The following is a 9,413-nucleotide window of genomic DNA, read 5'->3' on the forward strand; positions in this document are numbered from 1 at the left end:
CCAACAACCTATCTTATTAAGATGTATACGTAAAAAGAAAATAACAATGCATTGACATGACCTGGGTGTTTATGTACGGATTAACCTTAGAGCTGTGAAGAAATGTGAGACTGTGTGGTGCACTTTCACGGATTCAAACTGAATTTGTACTTGTAACATTTTTGTTAAGTCAGCCAATTGTTATTGTTTTTTTTTATACTGCAACAAAATAGTTTTATTTTGAAAATATTTTAAGCAAGATAAACATTTTCAGTGATGTTCAGAGAGTACCATTATATTATGGTTGCAGTATAAACGATTATCTACTGTCAACATTTATCAACAGATTTCGTGTTTCATTTCTATCTGCCTTGTATTTGCATCAAGGATATTGTTTAGAGCTGCTATTTATATTTTATCCATCAGTAAATAATATACACATTATAGACGTGATCACTACTTCTTTAAGGTTCAATGACATGTTTTTTAGATTTATGTATACATTGAAGTCAATTCTTGAAAATAAAAACTATAAGGATGATGGGCAATGTTTTAAAAATTCTACACATTTAATTTCTCTACATTATATTATGTGCATTCAGTAAGATTTTCATAAACATGATACAAACATAGCACTTGTATTTTTATCACATTAACAGTCAAAGTACATTCAATTCTGTTCTCTTCCCTATTTATCTGTATATCTCATTCATCAAAACAAACATCAAATTCTTTCTCCCCACTGGAAATCAATCCATATGTTGAAGCACTCTGAAAAACAAAACATGTCCTACTCAACCATTTCTGTTAATTTAACTCATACAGTAAACATGAAAAAGATGAGCAATGAACCTGGGAGATATTGTATAAGTCATCATGCAAAAGCAGTATAGCAAATTACTTAGTCAGAAAGCTGAGGAATCTGCTACAAGTGAATTGTAACAGATAAACAGACATGGTGATTACAATGGAGCCCTACTCATTAGAGAGCAGGGGAATAATACCTGGACTAATGAGTGGCCAGACTAGCAATACTACATTATCTTAAAACCTACAGATGGATGAAAAAATGACATGAATAGTCAGCTATCCTCCACAGGGTTATGATAAATTTAACTTACAATGACAAATATAAAAGTCTTGATAGATTGAATGCTTTGAAATCAAGAATGTTAAATATGTCGGCAACGATTTTTTGAATTTGAACAATTCAGATTAGTAAAACTATTGAACATGTTAAAAGACAGTTTCAAATAGCATTTGACCTAAATTTGAAGACTTCACTGATGAATTTGGTAATGGTTTTGACGTCTACATTGAGTAAGAGTTTTAGTTTATGTGCACCTGATAAAATAACAAAGTTACAGAGGTTGCGAACTTCAAATGACGAGATCATGATGGCTCTCTCTCCTTCATACTTCAGACAACGAAATATATTTGATATGGTACCAACCTTTTCAAAAGGTTTTATTAAAATCCAATGATAAAGAGATATATGAGACAGGAGTAATACATGGGGCTTGGTCTGAAGTTCCACAGAGCCAAGTCAAGTTTGTATCGTCAGTGCAAATCAATGCAGAATTTACAACAAAATAGTGTGTTGCACAGAAAATAACAAAAAATATGACCCTTAGCAAATCATATTATTTTAAAGAACCCATAAATTAATATTGAGCTTACCATCAACTTTCTAAAAACGATACATAGTCTGTTAATACTGACAACTGTTGTTCACTAACTAACACAGGGTCATTATCAAGGACTGTAGAAGAAAAAAATATCATATATTAACAAAACAAATTTTCTCAATATGAATAAAAACCATGTCAAAATTTTCATTAGTGTTACAAAACAATTTATAATTTAATTCTGAAGTAATGAACATAAACATATTGACCATTACATACGATTGCCATAAATTGTTCATTACTAAGAGGTATCACAACATCTGATTGCCTATGATGTTGCAGGGGTTTTTTTAAGAGAAGGTAACTAATTACATGTAGATGATTATCAGGCTCTGTGTGATTAATATACAGAGTACCATTCTTAAATATTGTTGAAAAATCACAGATTATTCGGTACAAAAAACCATTTTTTGCTGAATTAATATATCACTTAATGTACCCTACAAAATTTTGTACCGACTGTTCATAGTTCAAACTGAGAGATTCTGTGTTTATGATACAGCTAGTTCACCTCAGTAGAAAACAACATTCTAGAATCATGTAAAAATTCTTAAATACACCATACTTTCCAAAATGCTTAATTACATTCCTGGAATCTATAGGAGAGGCATTAAAGGTAACTAAGTCATGAAAGAGAGTGTAAATAAATCCTATACTTCATACAGACCTGGTTTCTTAGGTGTAACAAATCTGGTCTGTGGATCAGCTACCCAACCTTCATTTCTGGTAGTTATTTCTGAAACATCATACATTCTTAAATTATAATTATCCAGTTAGTTACACATTTTAATGTGCTATAAACAAAGCAACCCAATTTATTCACCTTCCTTGAACAATTTTTGTTTTGATTTTTTCCCAATTTTTGGTCAATTTCTATCAAGTTGACATTACTTTTCACTTGAACTAATTAAAAATTAGAATTAAAATTTCCCTACACACCTTTAATTTTGAAAAATGACCTTCAGTGGAGTTCATACTCCTTGTGTGTACCACTTGTCTCCATGTTTGACTTCTATTCTAATCAGACCATTGTGGTACCAGCTACTCTGATGGAGTATTAACTATTTTGTCTGATTTAATTAGGTCATGACTTGATTATGGATCATATTTGTGTTCAGTTCTTTTGTTGTTACCCATATTTCTAATATTATCTGTAGAATGTTCTCAGTCATGATCCATGTTTTGTTATGATATGCGTTTTCTTGTAACATCTTCTATATCAAACAGCAAATGTTCAATGTAGTCTGTTTTCCATTTTCTACTTTCTTTTATCATTTTATTATACAAAAAATAAAAAATAAGCAGGCACCACTCATAACAAAACAAAATAAACATTTAAGGACACAACAGATAAAACAAACAAAAAAATATTGTACTAAGAAGACCAACATGAACAACTGAGAAGAGCCAGCCTACCATGCAAACAGAGATAACTAAAAATACATTTTTTGACTATATCTTTCTACCAAGAAGAGAAAAAAAGAACTCAAAATTGAATAATTTGAGTTATTATTTACATAGAACTTTTTAAATCATTTTAAGATGATATAAGCATAAGATTGAGAGAACTAGCCCACCATGTGAAGAGAGATAACTCCCTACTTTTGGGATATAACTTTCTGCCAGGAAAAGAAACAATCAACTCAAAATTGAATAACTCAAGTTACTATTAAGATAGAACTTTTCAAATCATTTAGAGATAATATAAACTCACTCTTCATAGAATTAAATCGAATGTCTTCATAAGACATAACCCCAATAAATAAGTTATCATTATCAAGTATAGCCATATATTGCACATTGACAACATAATTGATAACTTGAAAAAAAAAAAACAAGGGTAAAAAACAATATACCCCCCTCTCCTTCGGAGCAGGGGTATGACCAGTAAAACTTTTATATTTAATGTACAATACAGCTCTAATTTCTGATAGTTAAGGCATGGAAACAAGGTTCTAAAATTTGCATTTCACATGAAATTAACCCCTAGGAAACTTAAATTCTACTTCACTTTGTATATAAAACAGTTGATTTCTGTTGTTGCTAGTCTTTCCCATTAAAAGGAGATAATTCCTAAAGTTCTAAAAAACTAAAAATTGTAAAGCATGGTTTCCATTTAGCATACCTTGTGCTGTATCACTGGAGGACATGCCAACAAAACATGCTAGGTCATCTATATTAATTGAGTCGTAAGCTTGACCAACTAAATTAAATGCTCTCTTCCTAGTGGCAGCTAAAATATTCAATATATAATTATAAACAAAGTAAATTTGGTTTAAATCATCATATTCTGAATGACAAGAGGTTGTTCGTGTAAAAATCAGGCAAACCCTATGATATTGGTGATACCAACTTATTTTTTTCCACTGAATTAGGTGTACCAATGTCATGTTTATATCATATGTATGTCAAATAGTATAAAAGTTTCTTTTAAATCTACAATGGATGGTAAAGAAAACGTTTTTAAAGTTCCCTAATAAAGCAACTAAATTAGCACAAAATATTCAGTTATCTCCCCTATTCAATGAATTTTATTGTTTACTTAGTGATTTATTTCTCTTTAATCGATGTAGTTAATCAAAAACCAACATTTAACTGAAAAACAAAATCTGTCATGTGCCATTGCCTGAGTTTTGCATGGACACCCTCTACATAGCTCTTCTGATTGAACCAAAATACTGCACTTGGTATTTCAAAGTACATGTACATCTTTCTCTCTGAGAACAAAAATCTAATGAAGAAGATGAATGAAAATATCATCTATGATTTGATTATTTTCGCTACAATTTGAGAATTCAAACACGGATGATGTGATATGGAAAAAATGATTTTAAAAAAAATGCCATAGTGATTTGTTGTTGTGTGTTTGTTTTTGTCTATAAAATCTGGTTGGTCAAAAACAACATTGTGACATTTCTTATGTTGTAATTACCCTAACTACTGGCAGACAATTGCTAGAATTTCTGTAAAAGCCGATGCCAAATGAAAGCTGTCAAATTTTCCAAAGGAATCACAAAAAAGGTTTTATAACTCATTAAATTTGAATATCGCAAAAATTTAACTTTAACATCATAACAAACTTGTCCTAATGTAATGATGTCCTAATGTAATAACTTGAGATAATATGTTGTGATGTTCAGTTTTTACTCATTGGGAAATTTATAATATATTTGGTTTGATATTACATTAGATTATACATCATTAACTACAATACACAACAACAGTGGATATGGTGAATATTTCAAATAGACAACAACACCAGGATGAAAACTGTCAGCTCAACGCCACCCATCAGTCTTCAATGAAACATATGTTTTCATGTGTTTTTCATATGTTTATGACCACTAGTGTTTTCGTCAAAATTTCCTGATGGAATATTGTTGTATAAACATTGACTGATGATCGATGATTGGTGTTTGGGAGTTTGACTAGGATAACAACAATACAGTTTTGCCAGAATGCCTCCATTTACCCTGCTTGGACATTATTATATCTTATGTAAATGTGTGAAATCATCATCAATAAAGCCATGTGTTGACTTGAGGCCTGTCCATCCCCGGCCGACAAAACAGCAAATACAATGTAAAATCATCCTATGTTATCATTAAAAATAAAACAAATTGTCTGTCAACAGAAAGATAAATGGCCCAGTCAGACAAGAAAAGATGACTTCCAAAAGGAGGATAAAGACAAAATCTTCATATTTTAAAGATCTTGATATCTTGAAGTCAATCATCCAATCAAAGCTGAAGCACCCCAAAAGACCAATAACTGAATGTCCCCAATGATCAATGCACCACTTATGACCACCATGAAAATCAATTAGAATATAAAAATATGATATTCTTTCATTAAAAAAGGAAGACAAATGTTTCCCAGATAATTTTAACTGGATCAGGGCAAAATATGAAGTTCATGAATTGTAATGTGCAAACATTGATATATTTCCATACTGGTCCTAAACATAATTTTCCATATGATTTGAACAAATGAAAACATATGTTGCCATGTGTGAGGTACATTTTCCTGTGTAGAATCCTCCAGCATTTATTAATCTTGTGTAATTTTGCATTTTTAGTTTCTACATGTGTAGAATATACCAGGTTGTTTGGCTGTTTTATCAGTGTTCAGTAATGTTGTTTCTTTGATACACTCCCCATTCCTACTTCCTACTAGACTGCCATTTTATCAATTATGTGAATAATTACCTAATAAAGCAGTCATAATAGGTTTAACAGGCTCGGACCATTCTTTGTTCATGGCTTCATATATCCCAGGGAAATCTCTGAGCCAGATCTTCTGACCAACAGCCCAAACATTTGAAAGTTCTTGTGAGGACTGGAAAATAATAATTTCTACATACATGTATATGTAAAATGTTTCTACATACATATACATGTAAAATCAACAGTTAATCAACAATTTGACCATTTAGAAGGAGAGTAACCCTGGCGTTGAAGGTATTTTGTATTGTAATGGCTTTCATTGGTATAGCATGCCAAAGTAGGAGAGTAAATTTAATATGGATTTTATTTGCATACTAAAAACTTACAGTTTTGATGGCAGTAGGAATCCTTTTCCATACAAATTTAGCTTCACATCTAGAAAATAAACATGTAAAGACTTAATTACACTTCATGTACATGGCATATATGGAAATCTTATTTAAAAAATAAAGAGCATGAAATCAAGTGATAATGATGATTTATGAAATGCTGTGAGCAAGCTGATACACAGAATACAAATGGAGATACATGTTAATGGTAATTTCTAAATTTTTTTAAGTTTGATATTTCCCCTATGCAGTTCTCTAACAGTATTAATGAGTAATTACACTACTGTCAACACAAATTTAAATTTCTCCACTCTTCACAGTGGAGATATTGTGAGTGGAGTCACAGTGTCTCCACTCTCCACAGTGGAGTCACCATTTCCAAAATTGTCTGTAATTAACTTTTCCTGTCTTTATGCCAAAATATATTTTATGGTTCTAGTAGTTTAATAACATTTCTGTAAAGGGTACAACAAAATATTGAAAACTATTTAAATTTTGCAATTTTATCCTGGTTTTTACTTTGGTGGAGTCACAGTGGAGGACATGAGTGACTCCACTGTGAAGAGTGAAGAAATTAAAATTTTGGTTGATAGCAGTGTACATGTACATGTACATGTATATTAATTCATCTGCATCTCCATATAATGCCTAACCTAAAAATGTCCATCCTATACAATCTCATCAAAATCCTCCGAGTAGGTTAGTTGTGCTAACAAGGTTTTAACATATAAGTTGAAAGTCCTCCACCAAAAATTAGATTTTTTCATGCACATTTTCATGTACATATGATGAAAACTTTCCCATCAAATTTCATCAAAATCTCTTAAGCGATAAAGGAAGAGTAGTGCTTACAAGAAATGTGGACAGGACAGAAAAGGTAATTCCTACATGTTTAAGTTTTTGTTTTTGTTTTTTTTGTGGGGGGGGGGGGGGTATAATAAAAAATACAAAAACAAAACTTCTTAAAATTTCATAAATTAGAAGATTATAAAACTGATTGTCTGTGATACTTACATCTGATTGTGTAACAAATGTAAAGCTAGGAGCTGTGTGTATTGTTGTACTGTTGCTACTCCTCCAGGTGACTGAAAATACAAACAAATAAAACCAGGATTACACACAAAATATGGAAATGTTTACAAGACACAGATGGATTCCCAAAATTTCTGAATACACATGTACTTAGTTCTTCACAAACTGAGCTAAAAATCATAATACACCATACATGTAACAGGGCTCATAAAAATAATTCTATGTTTCAGGCTCCTAAATGTATAGAAATTTGTCAAAAAATTCATCATATTGACACTTGAAAAACTTTCATTAAAGCAAAAACTACATCACGATCTATTGAAGCATACCAAATACAACATAGTCAAACTGCCAGCTAGCAAAAATGTTTCACAGACGTCTATCTTTTTCAATCAGAACAACTCATCTGGCATTTTCGAAATAGGTACTACCAGTTGAAGAGATAGTGATAAAAGGGTGCAATAATTTTATAAATACTTTGTAGTATCCTTGTCCAACTCCTACAGATGAAAATATCCTAATCAACTTGGCTAAAATGATAAATGGCAAGAAGTCTACTTCACTGAAAAGGGAACCTAGTAATATATATTTTGGACTTCATGGAAGCATAAATGACTGTATTACAGTGGTCATGCGAGAATTTGCAAATACTGCCAAATGCGAATTTTTATTTGATCTGGCGACAAAAATAACCAATTGGCAATTTTCTTGGTGCCTCCTAGCCTAAGGTTATGTATATTAAATTTAACAGAAAGTTTGTCAGAAACAGACTTCCTCTTCAATCAAGCTAATGTGTTGACACCTAATCTGACTTAAATGACTGTATCCTGTTTATGAGTAAAACCAATCAATCTTTTAAGACCATATTTAATCTTGGTTCACATAGACATATAGGAAATTGATGTTTTCATAATTGTAGTCTGTTCTTTCTTGATCACCTTAATTTCACCTGGATTTTAATGGTGCAATTATAGTTAAAGATCTAAAATACTGTGATGAATTAAACACATATTCAGGATTCTCCATGATCTGTTTTATCAATGGACAGTGCCATGGTTAAAATAAAGTCTGCCATGGTTAAAATAATGTGTGCCAGAATTAAAATAATATGTTTTAATGAAATACTGTACAGTTAGCTTTACCCTTTATAATATGTATTGAAGGAAGAAATGGCATTTTATTTTTTAAAGTAAAAAGATTGTAGCTGCTTCATACATGTAAAAATGTATGTATTACTAGGTAAAATACAATAAGATGTAGCATCTGCATTGTATTTGTTATTGTGCTGTCATTGCTGTTTCTTTGAATTTTTGTTTTAATATGATTGAACTCAATGTACCAGACAGTAAGTTCTTCATAAAATAGTTCAGCCGACACACATTCACTGTACCGAGCCATAGATTATACTGTGACAACTGATGGAAGCATGATATTACTTCAAGATTGGGTAATTTCAACAGTTTCTGCAAGGACATCTACGGCTATTTAGTCTTAATATAGGTAGTTAATATAGACACGTAAATATAGAAAAGTGAATACATTAGTGAATTTCGACCGTTTTCCAGCATTTATTAGAAGAATAGCACTCTACTTATATGGTTAGATTGGTATTGCTATTTTCTTAGTCAGATTTCAAAGTATTAACTGGCCATTTTCACTGAGAAAACTTGCATTTCCTGAAGACCCGAGTACTGGCGTTAGTGGCGTCACATTTGTATAAAAAGAATTTCTCACAATTTCCACAATACTAACGTAAATGAACCGTTTCCGTCATGATTCCATGTGTTATTTACTCAAACTGGATGTGTGGACAATTAGCCTGTAAAGGCTCCCCTTCCACGAATGCGTGGACGAGCAGCCGCTGCTTTCTACTTAGTTATACTATTAATACTAGCAAGTCCCAGTGGCGAGTGCTAATTTTAATAATAAAAACTAAGAAACAAATCAATGATATACAAGAACACAAGCACAACTAAAATTTTCAACTAAAGAAGAAATTTGCAAGTAGTCAAATAAGTATACATCTAATTCCTGGTTCTGCAACTCCGTTTGAAGTCTTCTGAAATCATCGGCTGTCATTTCGGCGGCCATGTTGGTCTGTTTACTATCTCCGCACTTAAAAGTAAAATTAAAATCCTGATTGATTTTGATTTACTCTA

The 9,413-nt window shown here is 31.6% G+C and overlaps 1 protein-coding gene across 1 annotated transcript; it reads right to left on the minus strand.

Moving 5' to 3' along the window:
* Positions 1-547: 547 nt before the first annotated feature.
* On the minus strand, positions 548-9,369 carry LOC148599192 (COP9 signalosome complex subunit 8-like). The gene is made up of 8 exons (XM_088559724.1): positions 9,277-9,369; positions 7,237-7,307; positions 6,220-6,268; positions 5,876-6,005; positions 3,793-3,900; positions 2,335-2,403; positions 1,660-1,741; positions 548-750 (listed from the first exon to the last, which is right to left on the minus strand). Exons 1-7 carry the CDS (start codon positions 9,343-9,345, stop codon positions 1,662-1,664), a joined length of 576 nt encoding a protein of 191 aa, XP_088415850.1. The 5' UTR covers positions 9,346-9,369; the 3' UTR covers positions 548-750; positions 1,660-1,661.
* Positions 9,370-9,413: the final 44 nt, after the last annotated feature.

The sequence above is a fragment of the Perna viridis genome, chromosome 13 (genome assembly GCF_037379345.1).
Source record: "Perna viridis isolate PV_CMFRI_1.1 ecotype Kerala chromosome 13, ASM3737934v1, whole genome shotgun sequence".
NCBI lineage: Eukaryota > Metazoa > Mollusca > Bivalvia > Mytilida > Mytilidae > Perna > Perna viridis.

Coding starts and splice junctions, on each gene's coding strand:
- LOC148599192 (XM_088559724.1), bottom strand. CDS start 9,345: ATGGCCGCCGAAATGACAGCCGATGATTTCAGAAGACTTCAAACGGAG. Junction 7,308..9,276: donor TGCAGAACCAGGAATTAGAT/GTATACTTATTT, acceptor TTGTATTTTCAG/TCACCTGGAGGAGTAGCAAC. Junction 6,006..6,219: donor TTCCTACTGCCATCAAAACT/GTAAGTTTTTAG, acceptor ATTATTTTCCAG/TCCTCACAAGAACTTTCAAA.